Source organism: Amphiura filiformis, chromosome 8 (assembly GCF_039555335.1).
Source record: "Amphiura filiformis chromosome 8, Afil_fr2py, whole genome shotgun sequence".
In the NCBI taxonomy this organism is placed as follows: domain Eukaryota; kingdom Metazoa; phylum Echinodermata; class Ophiuroidea; order Amphilepidida; family Amphiuridae; genus Amphiura; species Amphiura filiformis.
The window spans coordinates 61725470-61747384 of record NC_092635.1 but is presented as its reverse complement, the minus strand read 5'-3'; the positions used below and the strand labels follow the sequence as shown (position 1 = coordinate 61747384).

The window sequence follows — 21915 nt, the reverse complement described above, 5'->3', positions numbered from 1 at the left end:
ACGCCAAAATGTTTCTTTCATCAATTCCCATCCAATAAGTTAGGTCTGAATCAATTTAAAAGTACTTCAATTTTTAGTGGACATGCCTAATAGTAGGCGCGGCATACACTCCTGACAAAAATGACAGAGAAAACTTAAGTTCAACCTCCCCCCCCCCCCCCGCATGAAAGAGAAAATCGGGAAGGCAAAAGAAAAGAAATGAGCGAGAGCCTGTTTTCCACCAAATGATTCACCCGATGATGGACCAAAATTGTGTAAACTCAGAATACAAATTTTGTACAAACATGTAGGGCCTATTTATCCGGGGGGTATTTATAGGCTAGGCCTGGACCCTGTATAGCCTAGGGCCGTATTTAGAGCGACTGCAGGATTCGACTAGCCAACAAAAAACATAGGTCTACAAATACAATGTAAAACACCCATTTTCCCGGTATCTGGTCACATTCATGATGCATTTGTTTTAGGCCTACTTCATCTGAATTATTGGGGTGAGCCTCCCCCAAAAAAATTGAGGGCTGAGCCCAGCCCCCCCGGTTCGTAACTTAGGCTTGCCCCCCCGAAATCAAGTTTACCACGGCCCCCTGTCGAACCCCCCCTCACCCACCCATGCCCACCCCACCCCACACCCTGGCATTGACGCCCATGGTTATCAACGTTCAGCTGTCATGAGTCTGGGGGGGGGGGTCAATGGGTCGACATAAAAATTTCAACCCGAGATATAAAAAATGACTCAATTTCACTCAAACATAAATATTCATGAGCCCCCCCCTTCCGAAGAAAATGACATTCCCTAATCAATCACCTGAGAATCAATCAACAGCCTCTTCCACAGTATTATAGCTACGCTATGTGTGTACTGCACTATGCAGAGAGTGTCATGGAGAATTGCGTGTAGAAACTGAGTATTGCAAAGTTGATAAACATTGGCAGTCATTATTATTTTTAGCGAGAAGCTTTATCGTGTTATTTGGCTTATATCTTATACAAAAATCATACGAATACGGTGAGTCTGGTGAATAACGTGAATTATGTGTCAGTGATGACCAGTAGGTTGATGAATCAACTTTCAAACGGGGTGAGTTTTACTGTTGTTTTGTATTGTGCATATGACGTAAGCTTAAAAAGTCATGAAGTGGTTGCCGAATTTGGATCTCAACTGCACTGCTGTTGAATCCATCATTTAATAATGATCATGTCAGGATGTACCACAAAATACCTGGACAAAATAACTCTCCGTATACACTTTACGTACAAAATTTTTGTAGGGGCCATGTTTCTGACCATTTAAGTTCAAAGTTGAGTTTCCGATCGTTAAATTGCATGAATATGAAAATACGATAATAAGCCCTTTCGCAATTCCAGATCATGGTGCATCATGGGTAATATTTGCCGATAAAATTGGAGATAAACACGATGAGGCTACTGTAAATTTACAATTGGGTGAACTTTGACGTTTGCATAAAAACGTTTCGTACTGGAATTTCGCAGACTGTTTGGTCTTCATTCCTTCAGTTTTACAATATTTGTATTTCACAGGAAATATTAACATATGTAGGAATGAATAAAATGTGTTTTTGAAGGAAGTGCAAAGTTCGCCACCAGCATTGCAAACGCACTGCAACCTCCTTGTGTTTATCTCTTTTTGAAGAACTGCGTGACGATGTCTGAGCATGCGCAGTTGCAATTTTCCGAAATTGCAAAAGGGCTTATTTTGATATTCATTATTCATTATCATATTGGTAGAAACCACTTAGCCCGAGGTACTCACACCTCCGTCACTACGATTTCTATTGAATGCAGGAAATGCCCAACACATCATGGCCCTATTTGGTTCCTTCCTCACCATTAGGCCCCATGACCTCTGTAGGCCTACTATTGCAAAAGTGGGGCACCCGTGGAGGTATACGCAGAACATGGTACCCGGTACATACTTACAATCCACATACAAACTAAGAAAGCATACTTTCAATGTACAGCTGGTTTTTTTCACAACAAATGACTTACTCACCAATGTCTTCTGTGGCCAAACTTGATTATTTAAAGTCCTACTGCATTCCACTTAAAATATCAATTTGGTTGAAATTTGTTGCCAAAAACTGTGTTTAAATGTGTTTATTCCAACACATAAATTCTTGTGATCAAAATTCCCACCATTAGAATGTGCTATCTCCAGCATGTAGCCCTTTACACATAGCATGTAACCTCATCTCTGCTTATAGAAGCTGTTACAGGCATGTGTATACAGCATGGTTACAGATAGGAGCACATTCAGGCTTGGTTAAAGTCTATCTTGTTATGATATGTTTGGTAAATTGGCCAATTAGGTCAAGACATGTCATCAATTTAACCTTGGCATGAGAAAGAGTTGCCACTCATGCTTAACATCCACCACATTATGGTGGATTAAAAGAATAGCTTAATCTATTATGTACAGCTGTGTGTGGTCAAAAGAGTACACTTCATGACTTCTAATATTATTTGCCCCAACACATGTGTCTGGCACTTAACACTTTGGGTGGAATATTTGGAAACAGGTATTTATTTTTTTTTAGTCCACAAAATGTAAACATGGAGACATGTACAATTACAGAATTTGACTTACTGGAAATGGGTTTTTGCTGAACAAAAGTAAGTAAACATTAGGGATCATATTTTTCAAAAATGGATTACAGGGTTTCAGTGTATTTTGAAAATGATGGGTTTGTGTGAATTTTTATAACTGGTGCAGTTATCATGTTTTGAAATATACACTCTTTGACAGCTCTCTCCGTGCCTGTTTGAATGCCTGGTCATACCATGTACCCATACACTAGGTATGGGTACATGAGACCAGGTATACCGTGGAGGCAGCCGCACTGAACTCATGTCGCAGTTTGAAAGATTCACCCTGCATTCACAAAAGTACTCACATGTTCACTACATATGAAGACTTCTTGTGCATCTCTTTTCTTCATCAAATCAGCAAAAAATACAATTTCCTGACCGTGTTTCTATGGGATTAAATTTTTGATATGGTGATGATCGATACGGTCACAAATTTGGTCATTTTTACACCTTCAAATGTACCTGTACCCAAATGGTAAGAAGTGATATTTTGTTTAAAAAAATTGGATACTGTGTACCCTGGACCAGACTGCCTCAGACCTTCGTACGGAGAAGGACAGTGGAAATTGTAGTGACTGAGGTGTGAGTACCTCGGGCTACATGCAGGTCTGAGATGTCTACCTCAGATCTATCCAGGGTACGTAAATGGCCCATTTCACGGTTAGGCGCCACTTTTGGTGAAAAAAACTTGAAATTTTCAAAATGGATTAAATTTCATTTAATTGGGGTTTTCTTTTCCACATAAGACCAGATTTTAAAAAAAATATCATTTCCCAGCTTAAATCTCTCTACTTCTTGAAGAAAATTATAATTTATTATCTCATGTTATGTAATTTTTAACAAATTTGATAAATATTGAGTAGTGAATATTTATACTTTTACTGTCCAATACATATATAATAGATATTTAAAATAAACAAGTATGTCATAGGCTCTCTTCTGACCAAATTTGGGCAAATTTTGTTGTGTAATGACAAATTTATGGCCACTTACATGTAATTTTTGTGGTAAAAAAGGGAAATTGACATGAAAAGGTTTACTCAACAATTTTAATAATCAATGAATGACTCTGATATTTCACAGCTTTGATGGTCATAATATGGGTAATGTTCACAAATAATATCAGCCAGTTTGAAAGCACAGGTCAAATTCAAGATTCTTATGTTTGTGCAATTTTGGATGTGACAGATGTCAATGTGAACGGAAACCACACATTGTAAAGCAGAGTATGTTTCAGAAAACAATGATTCAAAGCGTTTTCACACACTCAGTAAATTAAATGGGATATATTGAAACATATTAACCTGTGTTAGTGTTCATTTTAAAACATTGTTTACAATTTACAGAGGTGGATGTGACATTTTTAATTGTGAACAGAATATTTCATTATTATAAACAGTTTGCTTGTCAAAATATATGCTTTAAAGCACTTCTAACACATATATTTTGATAGATTCTATTGAATTGAGCAATGCTAAAATGTTTTTCCTGACCCTTTATATTTTTGCCAAGCAAAATGTTTATAATACTGAAATATTCCGTTCACAATTGAAAATGTCACATCCGCTTCTGTAAATTGTATACAAAACTGTCCCCTAAAAGACAACAACAAAGCCATGAAATAATCATATGTGACATGTACAAAATAATAAACCTATTTTAGAAAGTCAAATATCATGTTGTTTAAGTATTTTGGCCTAAAAACTACTAATTTTAGGATGTGACATGTGAACGGAAATTGAAGCTTTTTGAATCTCCTGTCACAATTACAGAAGGCATGCTGAATTAAAAACTTATTGTGCCTTTTGATCCCCACAAACCTGTAATGAAATAACTTCAAACTGGCATCCTAGTCCCATTCCTGTCTTAGTTATTTGAAGAAACTATTTTGGATGTGACAGGTACCATGGATGTGACACATGTGAACGGAAACTTTGAAATGACATCTGCAAGCTAAGTTGATGAAGGAGTTTTCATTAAATGGTGTCATTAGATAGCTCATAGCAGGAGATTTTTAAAAATCAAGGAGAACAAATTCTGCCACTTATTTGTTAATAAATTGTACTATTTGGAAAATTAATCGGATGTGACAAAATTGTGAACGGAATTTGTTGGCAAAAATTCAAAATATCGCTGTATCTACGTATTAAGAGCAACAAGTGTAATTTGTTCAACAAATAGTAACAAGACTCTGAACTTTACTAAAACACACTAGTTTGCCATTCATGTAAAGTATTAGTCGATCTATTCCACATTGAATAAGGTACATAGATGTGAACGGAAAATGTCACATCCGAATTCAGAAATTTAAATGGTTCTCATGCTAGTTTAACTGACAACTACTACTTTGTTCATGTATGGCTGTATAGTGCAACTTGTTCATTACATAAAAACAACAAAAGCAGCTGGTAGGGTCAACATAGTTAAAAGTGGCAGCATTGGAAAATAAATGTCTGTTTTTAGGTTGCTAGTAAAATGTGGTTTTTGACCACTTCTGACCCCTGTGCGCCCTGAAAGATAAAAGCAGAAAGGCCGATTAAGCTAGTGGAGGTAGGCTATACAGAGACAATGAAAAATCACCAACAGTCAATTCTGTAACCCCATTATTTTTACACACCAGGCCAGATACGTTGAAAATCAAAAAGTGGCGCCTAACCGTGAAATGGGCCAAATACCACTAAATTACACATTACATGTAAATACCAGTACGGTACCGCCACTTCCTACCGTTCCTCATGAGTCATGAGACTTTAAACAAAACATATTTTTTCCTCTAACAAACACTCATGATTTTCTTCTTCATCTGAAACATTTGCAACATTATATTGGCACAATTACTCGCCCCAAAAGGTCCCTGAACGAACTGTGAGTCGCTTTTTTCGATGCCATTTTTATCATCAATTTCGTTTCGTTCGGATGACAACAACACATGTGATCAGTCTCTACACAGCCGCTGTGGTTCCGCTCGCTCCATTCTAGTGTTTGAATTTTCATTCAAAATTTACAAACAAAATATGAATGTTTTGAAGAGATCATCAAATTACTTTATTATAATTTTTTTCTTCAATTGGTAGCTTACCCACACGCTTCATATTGCTCCCATGCTTTTTAGAAACCCACCCTTTATACAGCAAAATTTTAACCCCCACCCTTTTTACTGATATCCGGAATTCCAAACACCCACGCTGTAGAAAGCGTGCCGGACAAACAGTGGCAAACGCACCAGCGTATAGATTAAGCCAGGGATTTTCAGGGGGGCTAGCGAGTACCCTGCCCGGGTGCCCGAAATTCCAAAAAATCACACGGTTTTAGTAGTAATGCGTGTCCCAGGACCTAGAACCTAAATGCTAGGATCATTCATGGTTGACCTTAGAAAAAAAAAAAATTGCATGATTGTTTGTGTTTTTAATATGAAAATAGATCATTTGTATTCATGTCATACTCTATTAATGATATCAAAATGCATTCAAATTCAATGCATTTTGATATCATTTTAGAGTATGACAAATTATCAATTTTCATATTAAAAACACAAAACATCATGCAATTTTTTTTTTTCAGGTCAACCATGAATGATCCTAGGATTTAGGTCTAGGTCCAGGGATACTACAAAACCGAAAAAATAAATTTAACTTAAAAAGAAGAAATTTGCAATTTTAGGTACCCGGTTACCCGCCCGAAAAATGCGCCAGGTACCTGGGCACAAAATTACCCGAAAATCACACCCCTAGTGTAGATAGATTGAAGAGAACTTTCCCGTCTGATCTATAACACTAAATGCATACATATTGATGTATCGCTCTTTCTACAAAATCCGGTGCCAATAGCCTTTTTTCCATTCTTTGGTCCACAAACACTTCGTCGAGCATTTAGGGCATCAAATATTTTTTTTTCTGGTAGAACTCAACGAGATCTACACGGACATATATAGTTTTCCATACTTTAAATGCTTTCTTTAGCCTGATTAACCCTTGCAAAGGCTCAAAAATCGCTAAAAATGCGTTTCCACTGCTCAAGTGTTACATCTAACCCTGAATATTTTCTTTGCATTATAAATGCGATTTCTTTACATATTTGTTGTTTTTTAATTAGACATGACAGAAACAAACTCACAGATTTTAGAAATGGATTTGCCAAAAAAGGCGTACCACTGGGAATTCCACTTGCCCATGCCAGTACTGTCAAGCTAATTGTGTTGACATCTTGATAAATGTTATTGGTAACCCCAATTACCCTATCTGCTGCCCCAGTTCCCTAAATTGACAACTTGATAAATTATACTAATGCTAACCCCAGTGACCCTACAAACTGGATAGACGCTATTTTGAGAATGATCTACTCACCATAATACAGGTAAAATATTGGTAACAGATGTCTAGGCTCATTTCCTTTGCAAAGTTTAATAACCTGTATTTATTAGTATGCAGAGAAAATTGACCCACTTGTTTCTGGGGAATATTTTGCATGCATGAATACACAGGGCAAGCACAGTTGGCTTAATAGTTCACATAGACTAGTGCAGCCAAGAGGGGCCACTGAACTGTGCATGCCCAATTTGAGTTGAACTTGAAAACTAAAAATATTTGTCATACTACATATTTGTTATTCATTAATTTGCCATTTTACAAATCATTCATAAATTCGTCATTAAAAAATGAATATTTTATAAGTCATGAAAATATTTGTAATGATGAAACTTAATTTAAAATGCTATAAATTGTTTCCTTAACATCCAAAGCACATTTTCTACATTTTTTATCTTGAATGAAAAAATGTTTCATACAATGACTACTATTAATTTGTCAAATTTATAGACCCTTTTTTGACAAATTAATCTTTTCAATGTACGTGCACATGTTATGTCACTTTGAACAATTAAGTGTTCTCAGAAAAGTGTATGCAGATCAGAACTACCAAGCAGCAATTATATCACATTCACACAGGCTTTTTATGTGATATAGGTCTATTAATAATCAGTGAAGTTTAGGCCTACTACTTTCTTTGAGGATGGCATTAAATTAATTAATCCTTGCTGCAATAATGTCATTTTTTTTACATCTATATCTTCAATTTTATTCACACAATGCAAAATGCTTCCTGACCCTCTACCCCATGTCAAACTTGGTGTGGGTGTGGGGGTTATTTGAGCCTCAAAACCATGTCTATTTTCAAATTTATATGTGATTGAGAAAAATAAGCTGCAATGAAGTCTTAGGGGTGGTGAAATAATTATGTGTACCCCCAGGGTGATGAATTATAGGGGGGGGGGTAAAGATTTTTTGGCAGGCCAAAATGCCCTAATAAGGTGTAGGAAAACATTAGGAACACGTTCAAACATGCAACATTTCCTGCTCGCTGCGGTCGTATAATAAGATAAGACAAAGGTTTTAAATTTGGGTTCCCCAAAATCTTAGTGTGTAGGCCTAAAGGGGGGGGCAAAGAATTTTTGGCACATCAAAAGGGGGAAAGGGTTTTTGGCACGTCAAGGGGGGGGGGGCAAGATTTTTGGCATGCCCAAAGGGGTGGGGCAAGCAAGTTAAGGCAGACCACTTTGAGAATTCACCACCCTGGGGGTACACATACTTATTATTGCACGGCCCCGTAGTAATGCTGATTGGTAAGCTTTGGTACAAACAATTCTTTTATTAATTATGCTTAAAACTGCACAAGGAACCATGCAAATCCATCCAATATGATTCCATTATACTATAGGAGGAGTGCTAGGAACATCCCTATGAAACTACTTTCCTGTATTGTACAAATATATTGTAGGCTGCTGGGGCAAAAATTGATCTTCTTGAGAATATTTCAAAATTGTTACATACAGGGTGAGTCAAAAAAACTGCAATAGAGCAAAGAATCGATATTTATGTAAGAACCAAATCGAACTTTCCCAATATTGAAAGATTCTATAAATGCTACACTCAATAGCCACCTTCTGTGAAAATATGAAGTGAATCGCAACAACATTAAAAAAAAAATGAGTCCTTTTGCTGCGATACCCAATTTCGTTATTTGTCCACGAGGTACCATGTATTTTGAATGAGAGCAAACAGTGCGCGATAAAGGCACCATATCTGAAACTGACTTTAACTTAAATAAGGTTGATTTTTGCGTTATTTTAATTTCTTTTTTTTTCTGTTCAAACAAACTTTCTAACATTACTTTAAGTCCTTCATACCTCACTCGACTCCAGCTCCAGTTTTTTTAATCCCAATATGTGCAACTTACTGGATATTTTGTAATTCACTCCATTTCAATTTGCGCGCATTTCATTTTGACATTTGAAAAACCCGCCTACAAATTTGTATGTTTTTGATAGAGAATAAACATCTTTAAAGTAAAGGACTAATGAAAATAACAACAAATAATGTTTCTTCTCCTTAAACAGGACCAAGGGCAATAACACTTTGGGTGCTCCATTTTATTTTAATGCCAATGAGGTTAAGAAAATGGCAGTTGTTCCAAATCTACCTTACACAGAGTGGGCTGACATTCAAATTTTAGATGTCTCGTGGACAAACATTAAATTTGGGTAGCGCTATAAAATGTGTCATAAAAACAAAACGGTTAATGTTAATTCCTCAATTTTTCACACAAGGTCGCTGATGAATATACCATATATAAAATGTTTTCAAACCTAAAAAGTTCAACTCGGTTCTTAAGTAAAAATGGATTCTTTTCTCTGTTGCACTTTTTTTGACTCACCCTGTATAATGGTTTCCCTATTTTCTTTGTCATCAATCCACCTGAAAAAATATTCTATTAAATTAAGGTCTGAAATACACAGTAGGCCTACACATAAATTGTATTTTGGGGGGATAGGTGTTTACTATCTATGGTGTAATTTCTCCAAACAATAGTTCATACAGGATGTTGGTACTACATACCCTAGGGATACATATTTGGCAGATATACAGAATACCAATGGCACACTCTGTACTATTATTTAAAATCTATGGTACTATATAGGTATGTGCCTATTTCAAAATCAGATTTTTTAGGTCTATACTCCTGTTGGGAATAGGCTCCTACCCATTTTTTAAGTGTAAGAAGAATAGAGAATTTAACTTCTATACAGTTCAGGGAATCAGGTTATGCTTTTTAATTTGCCACATAGTGGATTGACAATAGACATATTTATAACTGTCAAAATACAAATAAATGGATTATACATCTTGTTCTTAACAACATAATTCAGTCAAATAATGCAGTTTCAAATAATATTATTTCGGTGACATCTTTTAAAATAATTGGTCTGTGCAAAGTTTACACACAATTTAACAAGTGAAAAGATAACCAAGGCAATGCATGTACAGGAACAGTTGAACCACAAACCCTAGAAAGAATTGCATTCTGTATAGTAAAGGGCAAAAAGGTTATTCAAAATTGGTCCAACGCCATACCCCTAATGGGCCGTAAATAGGTTTCACATCTTGCATAAAGGGCAAGGGTCTATCACAGATGATCGATCTTGGTATTAAGGTAATTGACATTTGACAGGTATCAATTCCCATGGTGAGCCCTGTTAGCTTCTGTTACCTTGGTAACCATTCAGGAATCTAAATTTTGTATTTCTAAAATCTGTGAGTATGTACTTGGCATGGATAATGCACCATCATATTGTTTATCAACATTATTTTTTAGTGATTAAAACATCTTTGTGTAATTCTAAAATAAATTGCACTTTCCACCAAAACGCTGTGAGCTACGTTACCGCTTTTTAACACACGTTATTGGAAAGAAGTAAAACAGAGGTATCAATGTAATTTGCGGTTTTTGAAAGGAAACACTCATAGGTTTTAAAAAATCACAGTAAAAATTGTGATGCTGTAGCATTTTTGGCATATACATGTAAATGTTGTAAACATTGAAATTTCGACCGACCATGTTAAGATTGGTGAGCTACGTTACCAGGATTCTATAGTATGCACTTGTACTAGATGTACTTCCTAATAATATGTGAAAGCTACCAGTGGTCGAACCCCATTTATATTAGAATTAACCGACATAACGTTCTAACGTTCGCAAATCACGTTAAAAACATTAAAAACCAGTGAACTACGTTACTGTGAGCTACGTTACACACTCATTTGCGCATCTTCAAAACTTCTATGAAATGGTGAAATCTGTTTTACATTTCACTCAAGTGATCTTTAGATTGCTTTTTATGACCTTGGATTGAGTAAAACCAGCTCATTTTGTTGAGTTTTAGTGTTAAAAAACATCATGACTTACTGAAAGAAAAATATGCAAGTGGTGTTGACAATTTTTTACATCTGAAAGTAGCGATACATTTACTCTTAATAAACAAAAAAGCAGGTCTTTTTGAACAACTTTTATTTTTTCAATTTTTATAGTGGATTGGCACCGGATTTTGTAGAATGAGCGGTATACCTCTGGCCCGTGACAGTCAATATCATCATGTTCATACATAAAATACGGTAATACAAAGAATAAGCAATAATGATGATTTGTTTGTAAAATTTCATGTTTCAAACAAATCCAATTGATTACATTGGGAAAAACTATGTTACTTTAAAACATATACAATGACGTTTTGTGCTACATGTACATCGTAGCACTTTCTCAAATCGACTGACCAATTCTCCCAGTCCTCCTTGTCTGCTGCCTGTTGGAGCTTGATGTTGGTGGCGCTGTTTTGGGGTTTAAAAGGAGCTGGTCATAGATGTGCAAAACAACTAGTTTACGGGTAATATGATTTGAGTTTGCAGTTTTGACTTTGACTGGTTATAATCTTGTGCAAAATATGATACGCGCTGGACGATTAGTACAATACAATTATGTACGGTATGCTTTTAAAATTTGTAAAAGGAAATACAGTCTGCAAAACATATTTCATAATGCTTCTGAAGAAGCCAAGTGCGAAGGAATATGATTAGACATTTCATTCTTGGTTTATTGCTTGTTCTTTGAAGTTTGCAGTTTAGGTATATTCCATTTGCGATGGTCTTGGGGGAATGATTGATTCTTTACAAATTACAAAGAACAGTTCTTGGTAGCTTGTGGTCTTGTAAATGCCTTTGTGTTGTTTCTATGGATGGGGCAGGTAACTGATGTGAGAAAGTTTTGCGCCGGTATTCGCTGATCGCATGGTCATCTCAAAACGAGGGTCTGCCCGCAAAGTGTGTGCTGTGTAAAACTTGCGTACGCCTGTCAAATGCATGATTTAATTACCATTTACGCTTTGCAAAAGCCTGAGTATGGGCTGGGTGCCAATGGATGAAATCAAGCAGGTTACAGGCCTTGTTTCAGGCCCATGAGTTGCCTGCTGTAGCCCATTGAGATTAAAAATCACAACACCTAGGCGAAAGTTATTGTCCTACACCACATGTATCTACATAGACTACATCGGCATAGTCCTTCTGTCAGGATGTCGTTGTGCGGCAAGGTGACAAAATGCTTGTGTGCATACATACAGTGCATACATGTTCATGTATGTACAAGGTGCAACAAATAAAAACTGGGATCCACTTAATTGCGGTCTGCAACAGCTTTCCTTAATGTCTCGATGGATGGAGAGGCAATTATAGTATGGCTGGGAAGAGCATTCCACCAGATGACGGTGCGAGGAAACTAAAGAACAAGAATTTATGAATCTGAAGGTGAGATGTTGATCTGGTACTTGTCAGGATGATATGATCTTCTGCTGCTACATGTAGGAGCCAATAGGAGAGGCATACTCAGTTGGGTTGATGGCGACCAGGTTGTTGTGGATCTTTATACATCTTATACAAATCTGGCTGCTTGGCGCTGGGTGCTCCCAATCTTAGTGATGTTCTTCTTGGTGTGTGGGTTCCAAATTGGGCTACAGTATACAGATGCGGATGGAAAAGAGTGAGATATGCTTGTTGGTGAAGCTTTAGGTTCCTGATGTCAGAGCAACCACAAAGATTTCTTCTGATGAGATCCAGCATCCTATTGGCTTTGGCAGAAATACTGTACATGTTGTTGGTTTCATTCCCAGATAGGGATATTTAGAGACCATACTAAGGGGACATCCTCCAAGTTTGTGTCTGTTGTATGGCAACGGAGGGATATTTGCATAATGTGACATTTATCTGTGTTGAACTTCATGTTCCAAATGTTTGACTATTGATGGAGAGTTTGTAATATCCTCTGAATCTAGTACATGCTTGTATCAACATAGCAACAGCAACACTCACACTCGTATGCAATGAACTGGCAACACTCGGGCAGATTGGAGCATGGCCGCCAAGATGAATAAAACTAAACAGAAAGTCTGATATTAATATTACATAATATGCGTCTCCGTGTCCATTCATTTCACTAATATTACAATGGCGACGAGTATGAAGGATCAAGGAACCTGCAGACTGATTTTCAGCGTTACCAGCAGGCGATAGACGCAAAAGCTTAAACCTTGAAAAATCAGTGGCGATTGAATGAACTCTGGAAAACGTGGTGAAAACGCATCAGCTAAACAGTCTCGTGATTCCCCGATCCGCAGTGCGAGAATTTGGACTACGACTGCAGCAATGCATCCGCAGCATGGAGGTGCAAATCTAAACAACGATCCAGCAGCATTCAGGGTGAGAGACGATAATAATCTGGAAACTACAAAGTAACTTTGATTTTGGCTAGAGACTCATACATTCAGCATTTCAGCTCACAAACTGAACACGGAAGTGCTGTTCAAACTCATACTGTTATACTAGGGCTAGGCCTCTGTCATACTAGGCCTTCATGATAAACACAATGCTGCTTATGAAAAGGTAACAATCTGAACACGAAGTGCTGTTCAAACGCATACTAGGCCACTATCATAGGCCTCATAAAAAGAGAACACAAAGTGCTGTTCATAAAATCATACATTACAAGCTAGGCTTCGGTCATAGGCCTCATAGACACGGGTGCTGTTTATGAAAGTTGGCAACGGAACACAAAGGCTGTTCATGAAGAAACTGACACATAAGCTGTCAATAATACTAGACTGACACACAGGCTGTCATTATCATCAATGTTCTAAAAAGAAGGAAAGTGACACATAAATGCTGTCCAAAACAAAGACACATAAGCTGTCTAAATCAATGACACATAAGCTGTCATACTAGACTCAGACTGACACATATGCTGTCAATATTTACAAGCAATGACACACAGGCTGTCATAATCAACGGTTTAAAAAAAGAAGAAGAAAAGTGACACATAAGCTGTCAAAAACAAGCGACACAAAAGCTGTCTAAAACAAAACAAGAGACACACACAAAGCTGTCTAAAACAAGTGACACATAAGCTGTCTAAAAGTGACACATAAGCTGTCTAAAAGTGACACATAAGCTGTCTAAAAGTGATACATAAGCTGTCTGAAAGTGACACATAAGCTGTCTAAAACATGGACAAAACATGGGACACAGGCTGTCTGGAACAACGACACAGGCTGTCTCAACGACACATAGGCTGTCTGGAACAACGACACATAGGCTGTCTGGAACAACGACACATAGGCTGTCTGGAACAACGACACATAGGCTGTCTGGAATAACGACACATAGGCTGTCGACATATGAACTAAAACAATGGCACACAGGATGTCGACATGAACTCAAACATACATTTAAATGATCAATGGAACACACCAAACCAAAAAAAAAAAAAAAAAAAAAAAAAAGGAAGTGACACATAGCATGTCGATAAAACAAAGCTTAACACAAACGCTCACAAAAGAAACTAAGACGAAAGGAACACAAAATGTTGTTCATTAAAAAAGAAGAAAAAAGAGACAAAAGGAACACAAGTGTTCAAAACAAAAGTGAACACAAATGTTCATAAAAGAAACTGAGACAAAATGAAGTTGTTGAACACATGAACACAAGTGTTGTTCACAAAAGAAACTGAGCAAAATGTACAAAGCAAAAAAAAAAAAACTGAGTCAAAAATGAACACAAAATGTTGTTCATAAAAGAAACTATGATAAACAAACTTGATAATGTTGCATGCATTTTAAAGCAACACTTTGTTACATGAATATGTATTTTGTTATTCATGTTCACATACACGCTCATCTTTTGAAAGTTATTTAGACTAGTTGCTGCTATACCAAGCATTTCACTTGTAAAAGTTAAGCATGTTGATCATGCTAGTTTAGCTATTGTTTTTAATCAAACTTTCACATCTGCTATTTACAAACAAAAGACTTATAACTTTGACTTCTACCAGCTACTTGTGAACTAATACAGTGGCTAATACAACATCTGTTATTGTTGTACAAACTTTGCAAAAAAAAAAAAAAAAAAAAGGGGAGAGATGTAATATCCTCTGAATCTAGTACATGCTTGTATCAACATAGCAACAGCAACACTCACACTCGTATGCAATGAACTGGCAACACTCGGGGCAGATTGGAGCATGGCCGCCAAGATGAATAAAACTAAACAGAAAGTCTGATATTAATATTACATAATATGCGTCTCCGTGTCCATTCATTTCACTAATATTACAGAGTTTATCCTCTTGAAAGCTAAGTGTCATCAGAGCTGGCTATTGTACGATAGTTGAGACAATCATCCGCAAACAGGTGTATTTTGGATGTTACAATGTATGGAAGATCATTGATAAAGGAGAGGAATAATAGCGGTCCCAGGACTGTTCCTTGTGATTCTCCTGATGTTACGGGAGCCCACTCTGATGCTGAATCGTTTACTACCACACACTGAGAGTCTGAGATCTGTTTGTGAGGAAGTTTTCCATCCAAAGCAATATAAGAGAGTCTCAAACGCCATAATGATGTAGTTTCTGAAGTAAATGTTTATGGGGCACTCGATTAAAAGGTTTGGAGAAATCCAAAACAACAGCATAACAAGCGGCAAGCTTCTGGAACTGGATCCTTCTGCTTTTGGTGGTACACGCTTTGTTGTATAATTGATCACTGTTTCTTTTTGCTCATGCGCAAAACTTCTCTTGTGATCCAAGGCTTCTTGAATTGCAAGTAGTTCTGGATGTATAGAGTCTGTCACCATACAGTTTTAAATACATTGTATTTATACCTAAGAAATATATCTGCAATATAAGGACAGAATTGAGCAAGTATTATCAATTGTTGAAAGTAGACTCTTGAACTGTGCCATTGGATATTGGACCATTTTGGCTTCATTTGTGAATGTTACTAAAACAAAAGTGAATCCTGTTTAGAAAACAGTGTGTCCTGGTCCCGACTAAATGCAGGTGAACGAGGACTTACTTTTTTCCAAAAATAATAAGATAAGTTCTTATTTTAACCCTTGATGGGTACCCAGCCAGAAAGTATTACAGGTAGAACACAGTTTTTACATTGTTCAAATGATAAAATTAAAATGCTGTCGATCAGTGCCTGTCACTCAGCAAGACTGGAGTTCAGAAAGTAGCAGCCATATAAAGTACTGGAACAGGAGCTTGTGTCTCCCTGCTTATTCCTCTTTGTTCAGTACCGTATAGATGTTGGCTTGTGAACAGGTTACCAGGTGGCTTTAACGTACTATGTACAATATAAATCTATTACTTTCACTTCATCTTCTTATGCGAATAATACATATTTAATCACTATGTATACATGACACCTGTCCATGTGTTGTGCATCTGATTGTTGGTTATTTTGGTGACAACAAATGATTTTGGAATCAGCTGCTAGACTGGCTGTTTTCTAGACTGCTTGGCATGTAATTCTAACTCTAGCAAGTAACCCTATACCACAATATACAGACATAGTTAACTGCATAATGTACATACTATGTACATAATATTATTCACTTACAAGTTATACATTTTTTTTTAAATATCCTTTTATTTGTATCTACTTTTCTATTCTGTTGCAGGTATTTGTGAAGATTTAACTTGTGCAATAATGTGTGAAATTGTTTTCAATTAACAATGACATCAATAGATCGACTCAACAGTTTTGAAGACTGGGTGGCCGTGAAAGACGAGGCGTTCACTAAGGAACCAATTAAAACCAGATTCAAATTTATTGTTGACTGGAATGAATATGAAAGAAAAGTTAACATAATTTGTCATGAAGGGAAAGCCAGAGTTGTCAAACGAACTTTGAACAACAAAGTTGGCATGGTCAGTAAGAGCAAACAGAAGGAGAACATTGACAACGGTGGTGAACCTAACAGCTGGTGTGGACTGCTGTCATTGGGAGAGATAGCGTATGCACATCAGCAGATGTGCTTGGTTGAGCCAGAGTTAGCAAGTGAAATTATGGAGCTACCAGATGAACCTCGGGGCATATGGAGCCTGATATACTCAACAGAAATACCTCCTGAGTTTTGCATCAAATTGGAATGCTATCTCTCTAGAGCAGCTGAAATTTGTGGCAAGAAGCTTCTGACAGAAACTTTGTTCAACAATGACAGAGGCATAGACAATTATCTGGAGAACTTCAGCGAATTACGGCAAAAGGCGTATGAAGCAGATGTTGAAAGTGTAAAGCAAAGACTTAATGATGCAGAAACACTCAGATTTGACGTATCCAATATGATGGATATGTTGAAACATTATGAGAAACAGGACGACATATTAAATGATCTTGCAGTAGCAAGAGCTGAGCTCTTCAACCTCCAGTTGCAACCATTCCTGGATATGAGGGAACTGGCGTTCAATAGGTTATTAGATTTACAGGAACGACTCATGGATGAGTATTTGACAGAGAGCAAACGAGATGAGTATGTGATGCAGTATAGTGAATGGCAAGAGGAGTATGTGCAAGCTATTGAGGCAATTCACAAAATCAGAATACAATATTTTGGACAGTGTCAAGAACGTACAAAATGTAAGTACTTTTGGAATTTTTCAAGAATTGCATTTTTGATGCCTATTATTGATTTCAGATCTTTTCCAGGAGTGCCCTATTTCAGGGGCGCCTTCAAGGAGAGCTGTTTAGTGCATTTACAATAGAATGTAAGGAGAGAATGGTCAACTAAGGAGAGCTAAAAATCACTCTCCTATATATCAGATTTAAGGAGAGCAGTAGAGAACGATTGCGCTCGCTCTCCTCAAAAGGCAGTCCCTGTTATTTTGGTTCCCATGAGTGACATTTCAATTTGATTTAGCTTTATAAGCATGGATGTTGGAACTATATGAAGAAGTGCATACAAATTGTGGTTTCTCTCTTTTAGAGATGACAGTCAATATTTTTGACAATCTAGATGTACATGGAACTATATAAAAATGAAGTCAGAGTAATGCATAAAAATCACTGTTCTCCTCTTTTAGATATTCTGGCGCACCTTGCAGACGACAGTCAACGTTTTGGACAGTCTACTTGGGAACTCTTTGGTGCTGATAGAATCCGTCAATTTGAGCAAACTCTGGCTAAAGAAAAGATCCAACTGAAACAAGCTAAACAAGACAAACTGAAACATCAGCAAGACAAAATACAACAAGAGGTATGACTACATGTAGTTAGCTGTTGCTCAGCTCCCTGCAGGTAGCAATTTCCATATTTTTGATGCTATTAATGTGACATTGTCAGCGTAACCTAGAAACTAAACTTGGATTGACAGTCACAAGCACTAGGATCCAAAACATTCTCATCTATTAGTGCACAGTTCTTTAACTCCAATACATTTGTACATTCATTGAATGACCTGTGAAACTTTGGATGTACAAAAACTCATACTCTGCAACTTGAGGTCAAATTTTGCATTATGATTGTTTAATTGAGGTTATTGGACTATGCCATGGGGATGAGGCTACTGTGGTTCATAGTGAAGTTTCATTAATAATTCAAACTATACAAGAATTGTTTGCATAGGTTTATGAGACAAACAAATTTCAGCAGCCCAGGGAAAAAAGGAGACTCAATATATTTTGAGGTTTAGAAGGGTTACACATAGATCTGCATGTGTACCTATCAAAGCTACTTACCTTGGCTCAGTTTCCCTATGGCAATTCCACAACTTGTTAAGTAACATGAGTGTTAGAGTTGTCAATCTAACATCATGGGGAAGCAAGTACTGACGCAGTGGCAGCTACAAATTGGGTTGCTACATAATTAATTCAAACAATATGCAAAGTTTTAAAATGTATCTCAGCATCCCAAGGGAAAAGTGAAGTTTTTATGTATGCATGAAGTTGCGAATTAGTAGACTTGCTCCCAGTACTCAGGCTTCCTATCTGTTATAGATGATGCCATTTGGGGGGCATTTTTCTGTCAGTTGATCATTTTACCATGTAAAAAAAAAGCGCAGTGATTTATAGTGAGCTACGCACAGGCACAACGCCTAGACGTTGATCCACAAGCCTCAGCACACTTTACAGTACAGTACAAATGTATGTATATGTACCCATATCCAGTGGTATAAGTCCTATAATCATTTACTAGTACATGTATCAATACATGCAAGTCTACAACAGATCATTATGAATTTAGCAGACAGCCAAATTCTTCTCTTGAGAAAATTCATATTGAGTGAATTATTTTTGAATTAGCAAACAAAGGACAATTAGCGAACAAAGGTTTAATTTTTTAACAGTGATCATCGTCGATCATACTGTGCTGCACCATTAGCTAACCCTGTATGCCGCCCTCTTTTGCTTACCTACAAGTTGATATACTGCCCTCTATTATCTAAAGCTTTGATCCCTTGTTCGCTATTTCAGAAATAATTTATAGGGAATGTGATCCTAAATTGTATCTGCTTTGGGTTTGGTTCTATACTGCATTGTTGTTTGGTTTAACATCTCATTCATTATAAATGTTACAGTTGGCAGTTCTTGAAGAAGGTCCAGGACTCTCAAGTGAAATCCAGAGGTTACAGAATGCAGCACACGATCTTCATTTAAAGCGATTAGATCTGGACTTGAGTATATTGCTGGAAGAGGAAACGCTTCTTAAAGTTCAGCTCAAAGAACTCAAAATAGAATTTGAGGGTAGGTAAAAACCTCCATATGTCGACTGCTCGGTGCAAGAAGTGGGCAAATGCAATAGCTGCCATGTGTAGCTGCCTTTTGTAGTACTATTTACCACTTCTGGTACTGAGCAGGTGATGTGTACATAGCTTGCCAGGAGCATGTGGAGAAATAAATTTTCTTTTATTTGAAGCTTTTGATGTGAAATTGTAGCACTTTCATTTTTTGACCCATTTATAACCTGTTCTAGATGAGGCCATTGATTTCAAAGGGTACCATGGTGGTATCACACAAATCATGAATCATGATGTCTCGAAAATATTTTTAAAAAAACACCAACATATATTGCGCAGACCATACTTTGGGTCAAGCCAAATATTGCTAGTTCAGAGCTATCATCATAAAAATATAAAAATGAAATCTTACAGATGGCATAAATCATAGGAAAGGAAATTAATATTGACTTAGGATGAATAAAAAGTAGAATGATATAGGAATACAGCCAAGATCTTATTCAGCAAGCTTTATATCAGGTGATGTGACATTTCTTAGTTTGAGTGGGTTTATTTGAACAATCAAGGTTTACAATCAAGGAAACCTGAGTTGAGATAATAAAAGAAAATGTGTTACACTTGAGTCAATGTTGACTTTTTTCTCATTTTCATATAAAATGCTTTGTTCTATTTAAACAAGCCATAGCAGTAAGGTTTAACATTTAAATTGATATTATCACACTACAGTAATAACATACTGCTTCTTTACTATGTAAATTAAATAATAATCATGAAATTCATATTCCCAGAAAAGGTTAAGTTGTTTATTTTCAATTACCAAATTAGCCCTAAATTTTTTTTTTTTTTTGGATTGGCATAACCCGACCTACTCTAAAATTAGGTCCGACCCTAGACTTTTTTTTTCTTTTTTTGCAAAAAAAGGAAATATAAAATTTTAATTAAAAAAAGTGACACTTCCTGTTTACGGGACCAACAGCTTGATGTGACTTTCGAGCCATGAGATGTCGCACATACTACCTATATCTGCACATGTTAAACAGTGTATGAGGGTGAGAAGGAATTCTGCAATTAGCATCTGTAAAGTAACTGATGATGATTACAGGATTTCTGCCGGGGATTTCTGACCTTATAGGAACATTTTGGGGAGAGGAAGAGAATTCTCACCTAAGGCAAGCCCAAGGTTTGAACCCTCGCCTATCGTATTCTCTCTGTCGACATTGTTATGTCTTAATCACTCAGCTGTCTCACCCTCTCATTACTCATTACTGCATGTCTTGATATCTGCTTCATCACATGCAGTACCCCATTCCCAGATGGTATAGTGGGTATAAGTAGTGGCTTGTAGAAGTGATAACTGCAGCTGTCATGTATTTCCTCCCATTTGATGCACACATTGACATTTTTTTCATTGCTCTGTTTTCTAAGACATGGGATTGGTATAGTGTTATTCCCAGGTGTTGATGTTGGTATATGTAGTGGTTTATTGAAGTGATTTAGATGACCGCAGCTGTCATGTATTTCCTCCCTGGCCTTTGTTGCTCTCATTGACATGTTTTTGCCACATATGCACATGCCAGTGTAATTGTATCACAGCTTCGACACAGTGGCGACATAACTCAAGATTTATATTAAATAAGTGAATGAATGAAAATAAATGAATATCATTGTGCTGATATGTGATCAGTACACCATGTTAAACTCAGAAGCGATTTGTAGAACACAACATGTAAAACAGTTTGACCTCATAGTTTTGGAAACTGGCCATATGGCTATGAAGTTGTGTACTAATGTATTGTTTTTACTTCAAAAGTAACAGCCAGGGGTGTGATTCAGATCCACCGGGTGCTTTGGTCAAGTTATAAAATATGACCGGTTGTTCCCCTGGTCCTAGTAAGAAATTTAAAAAAAATCAAGGTCATCACTTTCTGCAGGATGGGAATAGATTTTAAATAGAGATCATAAGTCGTAAAATTTGTCACACACATATGACCCGTTCTGACAAAACCAGGAACAAGTCGCATTTTTGACATTTCATGATTTGAATAAAACTGTAAGCATGGGACAATAAGCTTCAAAATCATACTAAAATTATATACACTGTACATAGCATCAATACTTTTCAAGATATGGACAACTTTGTAAATGATACCTTGATATTTTTGCCGAACTGCTAATCTGAGCAATGGGCTAATTAGTTTCCTGCTTTACACAGGATTGAATAGGGATTTTCATAGTTCAACTGTCAATTATTGATTAAATAAACATCTTTTTCATAAGTACTTTCAAGGATTTGAAAGTCCACTTAGTTCCAAGGTCAAATACCATGAAATATTTCCAAAATTTGATTTTTTTTAAGGGAACTAGTGCACCTGCGGCTGTGAGAGCCCAGATGCTGTGAGAGCACTGGCATGATAGCGATACTGTT

The 21915-nt window shown here is 36.8% G+C and overlaps 1 protein-coding gene across 2 annotated transcripts in view; it reads left to right on the top strand.

Moving 5' to 3' along the window:
• Nucleotides 1-941: 941 nt before the first annotated feature.
• LOC140159332 (junction-mediating and -regulatory protein-like) overlaps nt 942-21915 on the top strand; it is a 36512-nt gene continuing 15538 nt past the window's right edge. The window contains exons 1-4 of one of the 2 annotated variants that reach the window (XM_072182776.1): nt 942-1003; nt 16437-17395; nt 17839-18011; nt 19332-19497. In XM_072182776.1, coding sequence (XP_072038877.1) covers nt 16492-17395; nt 17839-18011; nt 19332-19497 — 1243 coding nt within the window. In that variant the 5' untranslated portion in view covers nt 942-1003; nt 16437-16491. Of the gene's footprint in view, nt 1076-16436; nt 17396-17838; nt 18012-19331; nt 19498-21915 lie in introns of both variants that reach the window. The other variant, XM_072182775.1, reaches the window with a different exon arrangement.